At 50.7% G+C, this 18879-nt stretch overlaps 1 protein-coding gene across 1 annotated transcript in view; it reads left to right on the top strand.

Annotated features, from left to right (window-relative positions):
* The window catches only part of FAT2 (FAT atypical cadherin 2), a 56058-nt gene extending 38351 nt beyond the window's left edge, over nt 1-17707 (top strand). Inside the window, exons 14-24 of the mRNA XM_030283732.4 lie at nt 620-1009; nt 1793-2007; nt 2618-2755; nt 3656-3799; nt 4033-4230; nt 5307-6114; nt 6865-7010; nt 10110-10551; nt 12980-13133; nt 14768-15360; nt 16141-17707. Coding sequence (XP_030139592.4) covers nt 620-1009; nt 1793-2007; nt 2618-2755; nt 3656-3799; nt 4033-4230; nt 5307-6114; nt 6865-7010; nt 10110-10551; nt 12980-13133; nt 14768-15360; nt 16141-16673 — 3761 coding nt within the window. The 3' untranslated portion in view covers nt 16674-17707. The remainder of the gene's footprint in view (nt 1-619; nt 1010-1792; nt 2008-2617; nt 2756-3655; nt 3800-4032; nt 4231-5306; nt 6115-6864; nt 7011-10109; nt 10552-12979; nt 13134-14767; nt 15361-16140) is intronic.
* The last annotated feature ends 1172 nt before the right edge of the window (nt 17708-18879 follow it).

Here is an 18879-nt window from a genome sequence, read left to right as displayed (position 1 = left end):
CAGCATTTTTGTGACCCTGTTGGGAGCACAGTATCTGCAGAAACATGCAGACCTTCTTTGAGAATGTGCTCAGTAACTGTAGCTGTGATACACAGCACAATCTGTGACACAGGGATCCAGACTGGACAGAAACTTGTTCAAAGGTGGGGACTGAGAATGAGTGTAATAAAGGAAAAAAGGAGTTTTAGATATGGCTGAGGTAGGTAATATGGATGGAGAGGTCCTCCTGACAACACAGAGATTCTCAGAAGTATAGGTAAGGCTCCTAAGAAAGGAACTTTAAATAAACCTCTCCAGCAAGGGCTGAATTTAGAGAAGAAAGATCATATTTATCTTCTTTGGAAGCAGATATGAAGAGAAGTTACGTTTGAAAACAAGGTAAAATGAAAAATGAGGAATTAAAAATGAGGAACACTAGAAAATGCAGACAGCTGACACTGGTGGAAAATGGTGAGGGCTGGCTAGATGACTGAACCTGCAGATGGGCAGGGGCACACTCGATGTTGGTATGATGTTCATACAGCCTCCATTTTCCCTGGGAATTGAAGGCCATTCTGTTCATATAGTCCTAATGCATGATAAATAAATAAATCCAGCAGCCTGTCCGTTTCCCTTCCAGGTCTCAACGCTGAGGTGGTCTATTCTCTGTCTGACTCCGCCAATGGACACTTTTCAATTGAGGAGACCACAGGGGTGATCCGGCTGGAAAAGCCTCTGAAGGATTCCCAGCACTCAGCCTTTGAGCTGACTGTCTGTGCCACCGACCGGGGCACCCCGCAGCCCCTCTCTTCCCTCGGCACTGTCACTGTCTCTGTTGTGGATCTCAATGAATACCTGCCTGTTTTCCTGGCCCCTGAATATGTGGCCATGGTGAAGGAAGATGTGGCTGTTGGTACCGAGGTCCTCAACTTGTCAGTCCTGACGAGGGACAATGCAGAAAACAACGAGATCAAGTATGAAATCGTGAACGGCAATGACCATGGGAAATTTCAGCTCAACCCAAACACAGGTAAAATGATCTTGTGCCCGAGCAGATCCGGGATGATCCACCATCAAAGGTTTCTTTGTGTGCATCTTCTCTGGTTCCTCCCCATTTGGCTCCCACTTCTGCTTACCTCTGTCTTTACCCAGAACAAGGGTAGGGAATACGGTCTTCTTTTCTACTTCAAATTTTGCCATCCAAGTCACTTAAGGAGTGATCCAAATCTTACTGAAATTAATGGAAAGATTCCTTCTCTACATTTGAGACCTGAGACAGGCCCATGTGAATGAGGGATATGTGGAGAACAGGATGAGGAGATTTTCCCACTTCAAAATTCAGGAGAAAGTGTTTTCATTTTAAGTCTTTCCATTGAGATCCCACGAGGAACCTACAGCCCAGGGTAACAGGCAGCTATTGAGTAGCACTCAATGAACATGGATAATAGTACCCTAACCTTGGGCAGGTGTTGAGCCATGATTACCAGCCAAATAAAGCCCTATTCTGTTTGCACAGCGATGTGATAAGAGCTGTTATCAGAAGGCCAGTGTTAACTCTGTGAAACGAGCCCTTGGCTACGTCAGCAATGACCTCTGCCCTCAGCTGTAGCATCCTCATCAGTGGCTCCTCATCCTCTCTGGCCACAAGGCTCTTGCTAATTCTTCCACATCAAGGAGGTCAAAGTTAGGTCAACTACACTGTTTCAGTTGGCAGTTTGGCAGTTGCCTTGGCATATCTGCAGTATTCCAAGAAATCTCATGTGCCATTCATTTGAAGTATTTTCTGTCTTTTCCTCCCCATCTGCCAACATAGGTGCCTTATACATCAATGGGAGCCTGGACTTTGAAGTGAGTCACGAGTATTACCTGTCCATTGAGGGCACGAGGAAGGGCTCAGCCTCCCTCAGCGATGTGACCATGGTGGTGATCAACATAACTGACATTAATGACCATGCACCGGAGTTCATCCAAGATCCCTACTTCACTGACATTCGGGAGGATGCTGCCATTGGAGAGATCATCCTCACGGTATGACTGAACCAGGCCAGCTGTCTGTACCTCTTCTTTATTGTGCTGTGCAATATTCACTCCTCGTGTACTTTTCTTTTCCTTGGACACAGCGACATCAGTGGGCTTGTTAGGTTCAGCATCTAAGATTAAAGCATGACTTTAAAAAAGAATGATTGGCAGAATTTCTGAAACTCCACAGACATGGAGCACACTTTGCCTTATAAGACGCCTTTAAGTGAAAATTAAGGGTGGGCTCAGGTGCTTTGAGGACATCCCAAGAAGAAAAAAATGCCTGAAAAAGAGCAATGTCCTTGTGACCTGGGGAAGGCAGAGGCTCCTCTGGGCAGAATAGCAGAGCCCAAGGTGATGTGGAGTTCCCTGTTCAGCCTGTTACCATCACAGGGGTGGTAAAGTCAGGAAAGGGACTAGGAGAAGGCTGAGGAAATTATGTTGAAAAAACTATGGAATGACACTTATTTGAACTACCCTCCTTTCCCCCTCATTGGAGGCAAGCTCAAACCAGTACCCTTAAATGACAAAGTGGTGCTATTTCTCCATGGCATGTCCTTTCTGATCCAAGAGGCCCAGTGGGTTTTTTTTTGTTTTTTTTTTTTTTTTCTCCAAACAGGTGTCAGCTGATGACTTGGATGGGTCCATGAACAATCAGATCACATATTCCATCGTGGAAGGGAACCCGCTGGGACACTTTGCCATTCAACCCAAAAATGGACAGATCAGCATTGCTAAGCATCTGGACAGGGAGGAGGTGAGTTCAGGAAAATGAGAATGGGAAGGCTGAAACAGATTTGTCCCAAAAGACTGAGGGAGAGCAGCTTACTCAGCTACCTCCTTTTTTCTGAATTACTTACTCATAATATTGCAGGTAGAAGACAAGACATTAATTTGTTTTCTAGACTCACATATACTGCAGTAGGAGGGCCGGGCTTTAGGAAAGGCAATATAGAATCATAGAATGGTTTGGATTGGAAGGGACTTTGAGGATCATCTAGTTCCAGCCTCTTCCATGGGCAGGGACACCTTGCTCAGCTCTGAGTTTTGGTCTGCCCTAGTGGTACTTCAGGCTGGCTGGGTGAGAGTCAGCCCCAACCAATATTGGGAATGTTGGTTGTGGAAAGCAGCATGGTTGGGTTCTGCTTCTCTGCATTAGAGCATTAGAGAAAACAGGTGTGGGGAGGAGAAAGGTCACCTGGACAATCTCTCATTCAGAAAACAGCAGCAGCTTGTCTCAGCCTTCTGGAGTTCAGAAGCCTTTGGACAACACTCTGAGGCACATGGTAGAATTCTTGGGATGTCCTGCACAGGGACAGGAGCTGATCCTGACTGGACCCTTCCAGCTCAGTTTATTCTGTAATTCTATGATTCTTAAGCCAGTATTGACAGGTGTTTGCCCAGCTTAGTTTCATCCATCTTTGCCAAGTTGTTTCTCTTCTCTGCAACTGTTGTGAGGCTGATTTAGTTTAGCAATGAGCTTTGAGTGAGATTTATGGATGGAGAGCCTTAGCCAAAGGCAAAGCTGTTGTGGCCATGGTGAATGACCACATGTGGCCTCGGGCATTTCATCAAGCTGCAGCAGAATACAATTTCAACGTGAAAAAGCCACTATTCTGCCATTTCTCCAAGTAATCCTGCACCACAAATCCTCCAGATCCCCAGTTATGCACTGACAGTTCGAGCCACAGACAACGGCCACCCTGCTCAGTTCAGTGATGTCCCTGTGCACGTCCATGTGTCTGATGTCAATGACAATCCTCCTCGCTTCTTCCAGCTCAACTACAGTGTGGTGGTGCAGGTAAGCCAGGAGACAGTTTGTTCTCCCTCTCTTTGCACTAAGGAACTCATTGCTAGGCTGCTGTTGGAGCAAAGTGGAGAGACAGTGATGAAGCAGTTTGCTGCTTTGTGCTCTGTGTGTTCTAGGGCAGGGGTGGGATTTGTTTTCCTGTTCCTGATCCTGGGGCATTGTATGTTCCCCTGGGGCATTTCTCTTTGCTTACCTTCCTCCAACAGCATCTTTCCCCATTGCAGGAGAATGCTCCCGTGGGGACAAGTGTCTTGGAGCTTATTATGAGCGACAGAGACTCTCCAGAAAATGGGCCACCATACTCGTTCCAGATCACCCAGGGCAACGATGGGAAAGCCTTTGAAGTCACCCAAAATGGTCTGCTGGTGACATCGTCTGTCCTGAACAGAAGAATGAAAGAACAGTACCTATTGCAAGTCCAGGTAGAGCCAGTGTTACTGTCCTGGTGTCTGAATTCCCCAGCTAGCTTAAGTAGCAATAAAATGTGATTACCATGGCCCAGCTGAATGAAAACATCTCTGGCTTTGAAGAAATCCAATCCAGGCACAAATTTTGCAGCTTGGAGCCAGCTCCAGAGCTCAATTCTCCACGCAGTCTGCCCACAAGAAGCAGGGGGCCAGCTTCTGTGTTGATAAAATCAGATAATATGGTCATGAACAATACTCTGTCAGCAGTTTCCTTAGACAGATGCTTTCCCCATAATCATTCTAGTGAATTCCAATTTAAAGTGAGACCTGGATCTGGTCCTACAAGCTTTCTCTAATTATCCTTGTCATTTAAGAAGTGGTTTCAGTTCCTCTTCAAAAAGGATTTCTATTGTTGCAGAATGAATTCATTATTTTTCAACATTATCAGTAGGGATAGTCCATTACAAACAAAAGGATAATAACATGTAAAGTGCATACTTCTTCAGTAATGGCAGTTGTTGTAAAAGCTGGGTACTATTATATTACAAACCTCAACCTCTAACTGCTTAGCATTAGGGAGAAATTTATCCCATAATCTGATTATTCACATTTTTCTGTTTGAGGTTCCTTGACTCAATGCTAGACAGACATTGTCAGAGGTGGGACAGGGGCTTTAACAGCCTGGAAGGTGAGCGAATGTGTTGATGTGCGTAACTGCTTTACATCTCTCTACACTCAGTTATGCATGGAACCACAAAGATTGGCAACATCACAAAAAATTATTAACCCTCAGGAGTTCAGAGCCACTCAGAAGTGCCTCAGCTGCTGCTGAATGCACAGGGAAGTGAGTGTGACCCCACCCCTAGCAGAAGGCCTCAATCAGTCTCCATGCTGGAAGGGATGCTGCCCTTTCCCTAGGGCCTTCTCCAGGCAGAGCTCCAACACCGCTGCCATTTTTTCCCATTCCTTCTTCACTCCCAACTTGCTGCCTGAGAGCTTCACTCAGTGCTCCCTGAAAGGCACTCTCCAGTCAGGTGAGGGGCAGTAAGTCAGCATGTGGCTGTAACAGATCCTTCTCTTTTCCATGCCAGGTCTCCGACAGCGGCATCCCTCCCCTCTCCTCATCTGCATTTATAAATATCCAAGTGACTGAGCAGAGCCAATACGCCCCCTCGGCCCTTCCCCTGGAAATATTCATCACCACCAACGAGGAAGCCTTCCGGGGTGGTGTCCTGGGCAAGATCCACGCCACGGACCGGGACCCCCACGACACGCTGGTGTACACTTTGGTGGCACAGGTGCCCAAGGAGGGGCTCTTCTCTGTCGGGGCTGCAGATGGGAAGATCATCGCTGGGGACAAGCTCCCCCACGGCCACTACCTTCTGAACGTGACAGTCAGTGACGGAACGTTCACAGCCACCACGAGCGTCAGCGTCCACGTGTGGTGCTTCACGCAGGAGGCCTTGGACAAGGCAGTGGTGCTGCACTTCCGACACCTCTCCCCCGAGGAGTTTGTGGGGGACCACTGGCGCAACCTGCAGAGATTCCTGGGGAACATCCTCGTCACCCGGCGCCAGAACATCCACATGGCCAGCCTGCAGCCTGCAGCAGCCTCTGATGGGGTGGATCTGCTCCTGGCTGTTGGAGAGCCCCACGGCTCCTTGTACGAGCCGCAGGTGCTGGCCAGCAAGCTCACTGGGTCAGCTGGGGAGATGGACCAGCTGGTCGGGCTCCGGATGAAGAAAGCGATCCACGTGCCCTGTCACGGGTCAGACTGTGCCCACCGTGTCTGCAGGGAGACCATCCAGCTGGATCCAGGCATGATGTCCACGTACAGCACTGCCCGGCTCAGCGTCCTCACCCCACGGCACAGCTTGGAGCAGATCTGCTCGTGCAATGGTGAGCACTCCTTCCTGCTCTGACCCTATAAACCTGGGCACGTTGTGTTCTCCTTCAGTACGTTATAGAGCACCTGGATTTTCTGTGGAATTAGGTTGCCCAGTGACCAGCAGTTCTGCCCACAACTTCAAAGACTTTAGAGTCTGAAAGTTTCATATTAGCCTATTTTTAAAAATTAATCTCCTGTTGCATTTAATAACAGCAACATCTATCTCTGATTGGGAAAAGTCACTCATACTAAGCAGGAAGTGAAAGTCAGTGATCAAAATTTTTTATCTGTGATCTCATGTGTTGATCCTGGACCTGGCAAAGCACAGAATAACTGATAAATTTAAGGAAAGTCACATAAAGTGTATTTGTTATACTGGCTGTAGGATACTTCAAGAAATAATTGGAGGGAGCAGGGATCAGTAACACTAGGGCAGGAATGTAAGGGGATACCACAGGAAAATATAAAAATTTAGTAAGGATGGAGAAATTCAAGGGTCTTGTAGACTCTGAGGGCACCTTGAAGGACAGAAATAGCCAGGCTGGGATTTCAGGGTTGCTTCACAGCTGAGTACATAGAAGAAATACTGGGAGCTCCTGGTGGGACTGTGGGAGATGCAGTGGCAGCATCCACGGCTTGCTGTGGATGGAACTGCTCCTGGACAAGTTGTGGCATCAGGCTGGGAAAAGAGGCAAGGCTTGATACAGTCCATAGCCTCAAAGTGCCACAAAGGTGAGGCCTTTCTCTCATTCTCCTTTCAGGAACAGCTGTGAGGTTTGGGGGCCACAGCTACATTTGGTACCAGCACTCCCAGGCTGGCTCCTGGCACATGCACTTTCGCCTCAAGACCCACCAGCATCATTCAGTCGTGTTCCACGCCAACGGGAGTGACCACACCACTCTGGAGGTGGGTATGGCAGTGCAGGGGGATTTCTCTCCACAGCTACAAACACTTAACTCTCTCAGGGAAGGGAATCACAGAAAGAATATGCAAAAATATGTACCCTTAGTAATTTGTGAAATACAAGACTTGGGAATACCAAATGAGAGCCAAGCACAGTTTGGCAATTGCTGCAGCCACAATGGGAAACCATCCTCAGTACATGTAAATGCATGTGTTGGTGTCTGGTGTGACTTCTGGTGAAGTCACCATAGCAGGTCTCCATCACCTTCATTCTTGTTTCTTCATTCTTGTTTCTTCGTTCCTCTCTTGCATCTCACCTCCCAGGACAAAGAATTTATCAGGTGGAGTTGTCCACAAACCAGTTTGTTTCTACTTTAGCAAGGGGCAAACTTTCTCCCATACCTCAAATTAAAGGTCCTTTACAATAATGGACAGAAAAGACATAACAGGAATTCTAAATTACATTTTTCACACACACATCCCCACCTCTTTTCAACCACTTTCTTCAGATGGTTTCATTATTTTAGACACCTGCAGAGACAGGAATATTTCATTCTGATCACTCTCCTCTCTTCAACTGAACACTGAACTTACCAAAGCATTCAAAGATCATCTCCCTCTTCCACTTTGGCAACAGAAGGAAAGAAGCAGTTGACTAAAGAACAGTGTTTTTATATATTCCTCATCAACTGAATTCAGACTAACTGGAGACTAAGATCAGACACTTACCAGCTTACAGAGATTTGTCCTTGAGACTGATTGCATTGGGAGCTACACACTGTAACCTACCTGGAAGTGCTCATCCTGTCCTTGGATTTCCCCATCCCTTCTCATGGTTTCACAACCCCATTTTCCTGTTGTTCCATCTTTCCACAGGTACAAAAGACCCACACAGACAGGGAGCTGCACAGCAGCTAACCCCCACGCACATGCCTTTTGCACACATTTCGAGCTCCTGCTGACACAGCCATTCTCTCCTGAAGAGCAGGAGCAGAGAAATACCATCCATGTGTCTTGTACCCATCTCTGAGAGTGACTTCAGGCTGAACTGTAAAGGGCCAGTGAGAAAAACTTCTCCTGAAGGGTCTCAAGCTTTCTACCTCGCCTCTGGGAAGGCGAGTCACCAAAGAGCTCATCAGAAGGAATCCAGCACTTCAGGTGCTGCTCAGGAAAGACAAGATGGCAAGAAACTCCACTGATCCAGGCCAGCACAGGGAGTCAAGGGAGAAAAGGCTCATTATTGGTGGAGTTCAGTGAGCCCACGATCTCCTGTGCCCAAGCTTGTCTTCGCAATTTTTTCAATAGGAAACATTCGTACAGCCTCCTCCATAAAAGTGCCTGTGAATTATTTATTTCCTGACTCACTTTATTAGCAATATCTTAGGGATAAAAAAGTTTCTAAACCACCTGGCCTGATAAAAATGAAGGGATCCCTCAAGATTTTAAACTTTGTAGACTGAGGTACTCCAGATGTGAGCCAAAGCCTGTAAAAGACCATAAGTGATGGTTTGTAGATTTGATGAAGAGGATAAGCTCTCATGAGAGTGTTCATATGATCACTATACCACTCTTTAAGCTCTCCTGATGTTCAGAAATAGGTTGCAGGAAGAGGATGGCACACCAGGCAAGCTGGGAAGGGCTTGGCAGTGTGTCAGTTCTTGCTCCAGGGAATTGAGTTCTCAGCTGTCTCCCAGCCCCAGAAATTGATAAGCCAAATCTACAGACCCATCTGAAGAGAAATCGTGTTCCTGCAGATGAAGTGAAGTGACAGAGTTCTCTGGTGTGCTTGCCAATTGTACAAAGGGATTTACACACGTGTTGCCCTGAGGCCCTCCCATGCCATGTGCCAGCTGCTTCTTGTTCTTTCTTCCTTCAGCAGTTGCTCTCTCCTCCCACTGGTGTTTATTTATACAATGGGCTTCTCTAAGAGTTAACATTGTTCTGCTCTGCTCCAGAGTAGCCCCTTCATATTGTGTGTGGGTTTCTCTAGAGTCAGTGTAGCCTGTAATCATTCCTGCTTTTCTAACCCCTTCCAAGAATCAAACCCTCCTCACTGTCTCTGATATCCCTCATGGACATCTCTCCTGCCTGGGATGAATTGCTTGATGTTACATAGCAGGCTCTGCAAGTTTCCCACCAGCCCTTCATTCCATCTCTTTTCTCCTTTTCCATAGGCTCTTGGCTTCTGTGAGAGAGGTGTTTTATCAACAAAGCACTGGGGAGATAAAGGTGAAAAGGGGTTTAACTGTGATTTCTCTGTGAAACAACACAGCTAACATTTCCTTTCTCCATCCTATATGACCCTTAAAGATGAATCTTGGGCCAGAAATAGGAATTTCTGATGTCCCAGTTTAATGCAGAGGATGTTAGTGTGGTTTACTTTTAGCAGCTCAATACATTGTCTCTCTCCATTCTGGTGGAGATCCAGGATTGGATTGCAGCACATATCAGTAACTTTGGCCTGGTTTTCCAGCATGGGTACAACAGTAATTCCTTTCTCTGCCTCCCAAGTCCTCCTTTTTCCTCCAGAGAAAGCTGCCAGTGCTTCTCCTCAATAAGATTCTTTCACCACCCTCACCCCTGCCAAAGGGGCAACTGCTCCAGCACCTTCCCCACCACTAATGAGACAGTGAGAACAGAAGAAAAGCCACGTGGCCCAGAACAAGAGTCCATCTGTGACTGGTGATGCACTTAGGGATAGTCTGAATGCCAGGGCTCTCCTCAGGCTCAGGAAGGTGGGAGAAAGGGCAAGCAGCTGCAGTAGTAGCTGTATGATCCCATGGCTCTGTTACATGGAAAGATGGGCTTCCCTCCTTGCATGATGGTCAAAGGCTGCTGGGAAGGACCACGGGTGAAATTGTGCCAGAGAGATGAAGGTGTTCTGCAAAATAAAGGAGTTGTAGTCACTAATTGATTCAAGCATAGGATAAAAAAGGTGAAAGGGGCTGCATTTGGTACTTCTTGGAATCAGAAATTGGGAGTAATCTCAACTGTCAATGTGAAATCCAGGAGAGAGGGGAACAAGTAGCAGGAGAAATGTTGAAACCCTTCATAAACAGAAGCCACCGGTGTCACAGCTACCTGTGAATTTGTGTTTTGCAGATGGTTAATGGAGTGCCTCAGCTTGGCTACAGCTGCCAGGGGAGCTCCTCTGGGAACCTCTCCTCCTCACGGTTTGTGAGCGACGGCGAGTGGCACTCGGTGTTCCTGGAGGTGAAGAACAATTCCGTCCGCCTGCTCATCGACGGCCTGGGCAACGCCTCTCTCCAGCTGCCAGGGACCTGTGGCATCTCCCAGGGCAGGCGAGACCTGATTTTTGGGGGCCTCCGGCAGTCGCTGCAGCCCCAGAGAGTCGCGCGGGGGTTCAGGGGCTGCCTGGACGTGGTTGCAATCAACGGCAGAGAAGTGGTTCTCCTTCCAGGGAAAGGGCAGTCGAAGGAAGTTTTGGAGGAGGTGGGGATCAGGCAGTGCTGCTCCCCCACCGGTGCCTGCAGCAGCAACCCTTGCCTCAACAACGGGATGTGCTCCGAAACTCATGGAGGAGGTATGTGAACATCCCACACAGAGCTGGAGGAGAGCAGTAAGCAGTGAGGGGGGAAAGATGCAACAACTTTATTTATCCCTGTGGAGGGGCTATTCCAGAGGGGAAGTAGAGATCCTCTATCCCAGGGGACCTCAGGAGACTCAGTGCAGCAGCAGCTGTGGGGTGTGAGATCATCGTCCTGGCTCTCACCTGTGGACCATAGGCCCAGAGGGCAGGAAGGTGTTTCTAAGGAGTGTGCATGACACAGGAGAGCAGAGTGTTGCCAAAAACTCAAATGCATGTAGAGATTCCACCCACCCCTCTGCATCCTTTTTGCTTAAGGAGCTGTTAACAAGGCTGGAATCAGGCAAGATGGGATCATGTGGTGATGGTATCTGGGCAGAAACAAGCCAAGATCTTGGTCTCTTCCCACTGCAGTGAGCGACTCCCCAGGGCTATGCAAAGGGATATGAGAAAACCGTAAGCTCAAACCCAGGAGTCCCAGGCTAACGTGGGGTGCACACACCCCAGAGAGGCTCTGCCCTAGGCAGTGTCCCTGCTGCACCATCCCTGCCATCAGAGGGGCCCCTTGCAGTGAGCTGTATCACAGGGACAGGGGCTGGGAGCAGAGGAGCTGCTCCCACTGATGTCCCCCGTGTGTCACTGCCCTACAACTCGTTGTAGCTGCCAGCACAGCAGGGCTGCACCCCGTAACTCCCTGTCGATGAGATGGGTACTGCCTGTGCCTCGGCCCCTCCGAGGGGCAGTGGGGTGCTTCCCACGCTGCTGCGTGGGGCAGAAGCTGCTCCTGCAGCTCTTTGGGGCCCTTGCCAAAGCACACCCTGCCCGGCGAGCAAGTGAGGACAGAGGAGGCACCACCTTCTCCTGCCCTGCCCGCTGCCTCTGGGAACAAGATTCCCAGCCCTGTCGACTCAGCAGCTGCCTGGTTCAGGTGAACTTGTTTGACACCAGGTGTAAATGTACAGAACAGTTAGTCTGGCTGGCACTCACTCCTCAGTCTTCAGACCCTCTGCACAGAAAACCTCTTTGGCTGGGCTGGAAGGGGCTCAAAGCCCACGAGGGGAAAACACATCTCTGCTCTAAGTCAAGGCATCCCCTGCTTTCATTTGCAGAGAGAATACAGTGGGAGGGGAAGGTGAAAAATCACAACCTCAGCAATAACCTAATGATCATCCAGCACCCTTCCCAAAATTTCCTTCCAGGACGAACAATTTCTCCTGCAAATGGCCCAGCTGACCAGGAAAGAGCCTGTGGGACATGGCCCCAGGCAGGACACTGCTGCAGGGAAGGCATTGCCCAAGGGGTGTTCATTTGTGAGGTTACCCTGGTTCCCTGAGCGCCGTGGGCTCCCTCCTGGGGGCTCCGAGCAGGCAGCAGGAGTTCATGCAGAGCTGTGCCCGGGATCTCAGGCGTGGGATCACAGCACAGGCAGGGACTCGCCCGTGGGAGCGAGCCCGGGGAGCCACGTGGCCGTGTGAGAACACAGCTGTGGGGAGAGCACCCGGGCCAGCCCAGCACCACCCAGCCACAGCGCTCAGGACCACAAACACAAATGAGCCCCACATCCAGGACATGTGTTTGGGCACACACAGCCCTGTGGGCACTGTCCAGCACCTGCTGCACCAGTGTCAGCACGTCCTTCTGGTACAGCCGCTGACACATGTGGGAACAGGCCCAGGTTGTTTGCCCCGTGCTCTAAAGCAGGGTTGTTCAACTTGTGGATGAGTAGAAAGACTTTTCAAGTTTGCTGCAAGGTGGAAACTCTGAATTTCCCGCACAGCAGCAGCAGGCAGGTGACGAGCAGGAGCTCAGCACAGCCAGGGACATTCCCATGCTTAGGGCTGTGCTAAACAGCAGCCAAAAGCACAAACAGCAGGAGCCCCCTTGGAGTCCATGGCTGTGCTGGGTTTCTCTCTGTCTGTGAGCAGACATCTCCTGTTAGCAGGAGAAACTTGGCATGTTGAGACAGGCACTTCATACCACGAGAACTTGCAGGACCAAAGACTCCTGAGAACAACAAATTACAGGGGATTGCACTGAACAGTCAGAAACTGTGAATCAGCCAGCCAAGTTCCCCTTCCTTTAACCCAGATTTGTCCCTCAGCTTCTCCATGCAATAAAGCCATGCCCTGACTGCATCTCTGATCTGTGTCAGGACAGGACAGGCTTGACTTGTTGCTCAAATAGTTCCCTAGTGCCACTGTGTTGCCCCAGAGTGGCCACCCAGCCTCCAAAAACCACGCTGGGTCCTGTAATGAACCCACCAGGCCTCCAGGGGTGGCCTGGGTGTCCCACAGCGCCTGCAGCAGCAAACTCCTGTGCCTGGGTAGCTGTGCAAGCCCCCTGTGGGGCTGTCAGCACCAGGCACTGCTCCCCCCTGTTCTTGCCCATTTTTCCACATGGATATGTTCACTCTCACCCCCTCCAGGTTACACCTGCATCTGCCCCGGGCTGTTCTCTGGTGAGCACTGTGAGCTTGGGGACAGTCCCTGTGAGTCCAAGCCCTGCCTGCATGGGGGAACCTGCACCCTCTCGGCCACCGGCTACTCCTGCCACTGCCCTGACTGGTACCTGGGCGAAAGGTAAGGCCTGGGGGGCTTTGGGACAGCTGACATCCCACGGTGGGCTGAAAACATGAGCCTTGCACGCTTCTGGAGCTCACCAGATCCACTCAGTCTGGGGTTAATTAATTGCAAACTGCAGGCACCTGAGCATTGCAGCCGGGAGGTGTTGGCGGGCAGGGCTGAGCAGAACAGGACACAAATAACTCTGCCATCGTGTGGCCATTGCTCCTCTGAGCAGGGGGGAAAGCAGAAACATCTCCTCTGCTTACAGATGCTTCGGTGCCTGCAGGTGCTGTGGGGCACTGCAGAGTCTCTCCTTGCTGGGAGAGTCTCTCCCCACACACTGCTGCTCCCTGTCAGGGAACTCAGGAGCTGAGTTCAGCAGGAGTGGGAACACCTTGGCTGTGATGGGGGGCCTGGCAGCAGGGTACAGGCAGACACTGCCCTGGGTGGCAGGAGGGTGCTCTGAGGCTGGGGGAACCTGCCTGGCAGAGCTGTGGGGTGCACCCTGCTTCAGCAGCCTGAGCCCACCCTGCAAGGTGCTAAAGGGATTGCTTCTATCTGGGACCAGCTCTGCGGGGTTCATGCAGAAGAAATCTCTGTCCCAGCTCACAGCTGTGATTCATCCACTTCAAATCCCAGCTCAAGACAGTGGGCATTACCACCCCAGCCCAGCAGCCCCTCCAAGACCCCCACTTTGCCTCCACCCAGCACAGGCTCAAACAGCATCACACCCAATTCATTCTTCTGCCTTGCCCATTTAGCCAGGATGGACACTGGTCCCGTGGATTAAGGCAAAGGCAGAAATTATCTGTTCAGCTCTTGGAATAAGAGCTTGTAGCTGAGCATTAGGTGGCAGTGTAATACTTGACATCAGCCAGAGCCTGTGGCTGCAGTCACACACACCAGCTCACACATCCTAAACCACTGACTGCAACAAGAGCAGTGCCAACCTCACAGAGTTTGTTCAGTAACGAGAACAGAAAAAAGGAAGGAAATCCACTAAAGCACTTTATATTCCCCCAAGCATGGGGAGGTCATTGCTGTTGGAAGGAAAATCCCCTGTACTGCTGGTAAACATTTAGGTTGTGTGTGGGGTGCAGCAGGACAGAGAATCAGAAATTCTATCTCAGTTCTGCAGATGTTCCGTAAAATACTAAAAAGCCTCTCCAGCAAGGCTATCCACTCACCACCTCATGTGGTAGTCTTTTCCCAAATGTTTGCTGCAACCTGCAGACATCCACAGACCATCCAGAGGCTCCACAGAGCTTGGAGGACATGGGAGGCTTCATAAGAGATGAACACGTCACACTGACCCTGGTTAAATCCTACTTTAACAGGATGGGAGCATCTCTCTATGCAGTGCTAGCCCTAGAATTCCAAACACTCCTCTGAGGCAGAAAGCCCCCATTTTAATTTGGGCATACAACTGAAAAATAGGGCCACCCTGTAAAACATTGTCTCTTGAAAAGCGTCATTTTATGCTCAAGGATCCTCTGCCAAGATAAGCAGGTAGTAAAACCCAGTGAGGGAGGGAGAGCAGACCAGGACAGAGCATCCTTGGGTGGTGTAAGCCAGAGCCTGACCGGGATGAGGCAGTTCTGGTGCACCCCAGACTGACAGGGGTTGTTTCCATGCCTGTCTCCCCACAGGTGTGAGAAGCTGGCAGAGGAGTGCCAAGACAACCCGTGCCGCAACGCCGGGCGCTGCGTCAGCAGCCGGGGCTCCGTGCACTGCATCTGCCCGCCGGATTACCAGGGGGCCTACTGCACCCAGCCCATCATCACCCCCGCCATCGTGCCCACGCAGTGGGCGCTGGGCCCCGAGGAGATGGCGGAGATCGCGGCGGGCGTGCTGGGGGCCGCCATCCTGGCCGCGGCCTTCGTGCTCGTCCGCAAGCGCTGCCGCCAGCGCGCCAAGGCGCACAAGCCGGTGGCCCGCGAGGACCCCGACCTGCTCTCCAAGAGCGAGTTCTCCAAGAGCGTGGGCGTGGGCACCCAGCCCGTGCCCCCCATCGAGCTCAACATCCTCAGCGACGCGCCGCACAACAACCTGGACCGGGCCACGCCGGAGCAGCGCAAAGCCACCGGCACCCCCGAATTCGTCACCTTCAACTCGGCCAACGCCCCGAAGCACCGGGGCACCATCGTGTGCAGCGTGGCCCCCAACCTGCCCCCCGTTGCACCCCCGTCCAACTCTGACAACGAGTCCTTCATCAAGTGCACCTGGGCCAGGGAGGAGATGGGTCAGTAGCCACAGCTTTTTCTTGCTCTTACACATCCCTCTTTCCCTTGAGAAGTGGATCTGAGGTTTGCAAACATGAGGGACAAATGGTGTTGGATAAAGCAAAGCAAAGTCAGGGCAAATGCTTCCCCAGCCCTGCTATAGGGCCTTCATTGGCTCTTTCCTCCTGTTTCACCACTACATCCCAGTTTTCTGCTTTAACCTGCTTGGTTTTGTACACAATCAGCAGGGAAACCATTAGTGCACAGCAGGCTGTGATCCTGGGTCAAAAAGCCTGTAAAGGAGAAAAATTGGGAAAAAAAAATTAAGATCCTAAAAGTCAGTAGGAGTTTTAGTGAAGACATTTGCATCAGTGCTTCTGGGCAGAGGGATCACATTTTCAGGGAAACACCTTGAATGGCTCTGGACAACAAGGTACCCCATGTAGGAGTTCCTCACAAGAGTAACTGCAGGGAAAGTGAGAGATCCAGGGCATCACTGCCCCAGTCCCTTCATAACATGAGTTTCTTGCATCCAAACATAATGATGAAGCGTTTCTTTTGGGTGCTGGAGTAGTGGCTATCTGTAGGCTGGAGGGGACACTGCATCAGCACAGCCAGGGGTGATCTCAGGTCCCCACAATTCCCAAATTAGCAGCTACACCTCCCCTATCCCTACATCTCCTCTCCTTCCCAGTCTGCCACATCTCCTGCAGGCTCAGCGCCTGCAGAGGGAATTGGCAGGGGGGCAAGAGAGAGGCAACAACTAGAGCTGCATCTAACATGACTTTCTTTTGTTCCAGTCTACCCAGCAGAAACCACCTACTGGCCCCCGCGGTACCTGTCGTCGGATGTCCAGGAATATTCGCACTACGAGATCATCCAAGGCCCCCCTGCCTCCTCCTCTCACCCTCCTCTCCCACCACCGCCCCCTCCCCCAGCAGACACGGAGCCCGTCGCTCTCTACGGGGGCTTCCCCTTCCCGCTGGACCAGAGCAACAAGCGAGCCCCCATCCCACCCCGCTACAGCAACCAGAACCTGGAGGACTTCCTGCCGCTGGGCCCCGTGGACATGGGGGCATCCCAGTGCCAGAACGAGTACACGGCCATCAGCTACTACCCAGCGCAGCTGGTGCAGGGCGAGGGGGTCCCGTACCAGCCCGAGCCGGGCTACAAGAGGGTCAGCATGCGCCTGAGCGTGGCCCAGCCCTCCTACGCCGACTGCGAGCTGGGCCACCAGCCCAGCATCCGAGCCCAGCCCCTGCCACCGCCCAACTACGAGGGCTCCGACATGGTGGAGAGTGACTACGGGAGCTGCGAGGAGGTGATGTTCTAGCGGGGCTTGCTCCTGGGGTGAGGAGAGAAGCACATTGCCACGCAGAACAGAGTGCAGGGGCCTGGCACACGCTGCTGAAGGGAGGCTTGTGTGCGTCTCCCTCAGCTTGCAGCATGGCTGGGTTGTAATTTTGGCTGGATGTTTCCCCTCGCTGCCCTCCACGGTGCTCCTGCTGCAAATGGAGGGGAAATGCTCCAGCCACTGCTGGGAGATGGAGGATGCTCCTGGGATGTCAGTGACTAAGCTGCCTCCTCACCAAGGGGACTGCCTCCAACACCTTGTAGGACCACAGCATGCTACCTCCTCCTACCCCAGGCTTCCCGGCCACAGGGAGGATGAGGAGGAGGAGAGCAAGCACTGCAGGTATGGCAGCAGTCACGGTGGAGAAAGGTGTGAAAGGATTCCAGTGCACAGCCTGGCAGTGCCCCGTGTGGGGTACAGAGGCTCCCTGCTCCCAGCTCTGCCTCCAAGGGCTTGCATCAAGCCAACAGTTTGTTCATGGAATGGTTAAGGGTGCAAAACCTCTTCATGCCTGCTCCCTGACACTGGGAGAGAGAAGAGGGAATGCAGCTGGTCCCACAGCACATCCCTGACTGGCTAACAGAAGTCCAAGTGGGAAAAAAAAAAAAAGAAAAAGAAAAAAAAAAGTCAATTTCTGTAGAAAAACCAAGCAACGAGGTTTGTTACAGCAGGAATCGCCCACAGACTCAAACCAGGCTGCCCAGCTGGGCTGTGTGCACACGAGTAAGGGGCACCCTGCCCGAGGATTGCGTGCACAGCCTTGTCCCCGTGGCTGTCACAGTCCCACACTGAGTGCAGCTGTACGCCTGTGCTGTATCCCAGAAGGACTGGCCAGCACTGCCTGGAATCTCTGACCAGAGAGGGGCACTGAGCATGGGTTTGCCTGTTTGTCCTTGTGCTTGGACATGTATCGTTTCTTCGTGAGAGGTTTGCTTTGGTTGGTTGTTTTGTTTGATGTAACTTTTTTTGTTGTTGAATTTTTTGAAAGTATTAAAAGAGTTTGGATTTTTTTACTATTATGATTTTATTCAGTATCTTAGAGATTCTCTTATAAATAAATAGGACATCCTTGCCTAGATTCAGCCAAGGGAATAACAGCTTAGTTTGAGCACCAAAAGCGTTCAGATAAGTACTAAGACAGCAAGTTAAACACTTTTTTTGAGGATCCTGTAAGTGCCAGAGGGATGAGGCAGATAGACCCACAGTACCCTGTCTTACTTTGAGAAAACATAAGCCTCCTGTATCTCTTAGCTCAGGAGTAAAGGGGTTGAAAGGACCCAAATTGAAGCCTTTGATTTGCATCCCCAACAAACACCACTTGTTTTACCTCTCAAAGCTGTCATGCACTTCCACAAAACATTTTCACCAGCTCTGCTCATCAGAAAGCAGTCCCTGCCTAGATTAGACCTATTTTATCTAGTTGGTTTTATTCTGCTTGGTAAATCCTTCTGAACATCATCCTAAAATAGTGCATTTCTGTACTTTGAGGACAGTTAATTTTGAGGTGTCTCAGCAACAGGCACCACTTTTGCCCATAAGGAAAGCACATATTGTTCTTCCTAGAAGCAACACAAATAACAGTGATATTTTCATTCAGGCTTTTTAAATCTCCAGGGTTGCTTTGGCCAGTGGTCACAACACAGGGATGGGCAAAGACAACTTGAGATGAAGCTCCTCTAAGACCTGTGAAGGAGCAGCCTCAGTAAAGCCATTTCATGGGATGGAGACAGCCCTAAGAAGGGATGGCTGTGGATCCCACCATGGTGACACTCCAGAGTCAGGAATACCCTGTGCCTGTGCTCAGCTGTCCCTCCTGCCCTGTCATTCAGGTGACCTCAGATCCACAGTCCTCACCAGCCTGCAAAAGCCTCCCAGTTTAAGAAAAAAAATCTGCCAGAGTTTCTAAAGATGAACTTTTTATAGCACTGATTTCCCAACAGCCCTGTAATGACACACTGCAATGGCATGAATTATTCAGCAATGAGGATAAGCTGAGCTGCAGCAGTGCTGGCAGCCTCCCAGTGTGGGCTGACTTTTGCTCCTTTGATCTCTAGGGTGGATCTGCAGCCGCTCAGCATCCCCCATCTTTTTTCACATGCCAGGCTCTTTTTTTTTTCAGCTGCAGCCCCACTTTTGACATAAACAGGGAGATGAGAAACCAAGGCCTTAGCTTTGGTGAGACAGA

This window comes from Taeniopygia guttata, chromosome 13 (assembly GCF_048771995.1).
Source record: "Taeniopygia guttata chromosome 13, bTaeGut7.mat, whole genome shotgun sequence".
Lineage (NCBI taxonomy): Eukaryota > Metazoa > Chordata > Aves > Passeriformes > Estrildidae > Taeniopygia > Taeniopygia guttata.
Note: the sequence above shows the minus strand (reverse complement) of the source record. Positions and strands in the feature narration are given on the sequence as shown.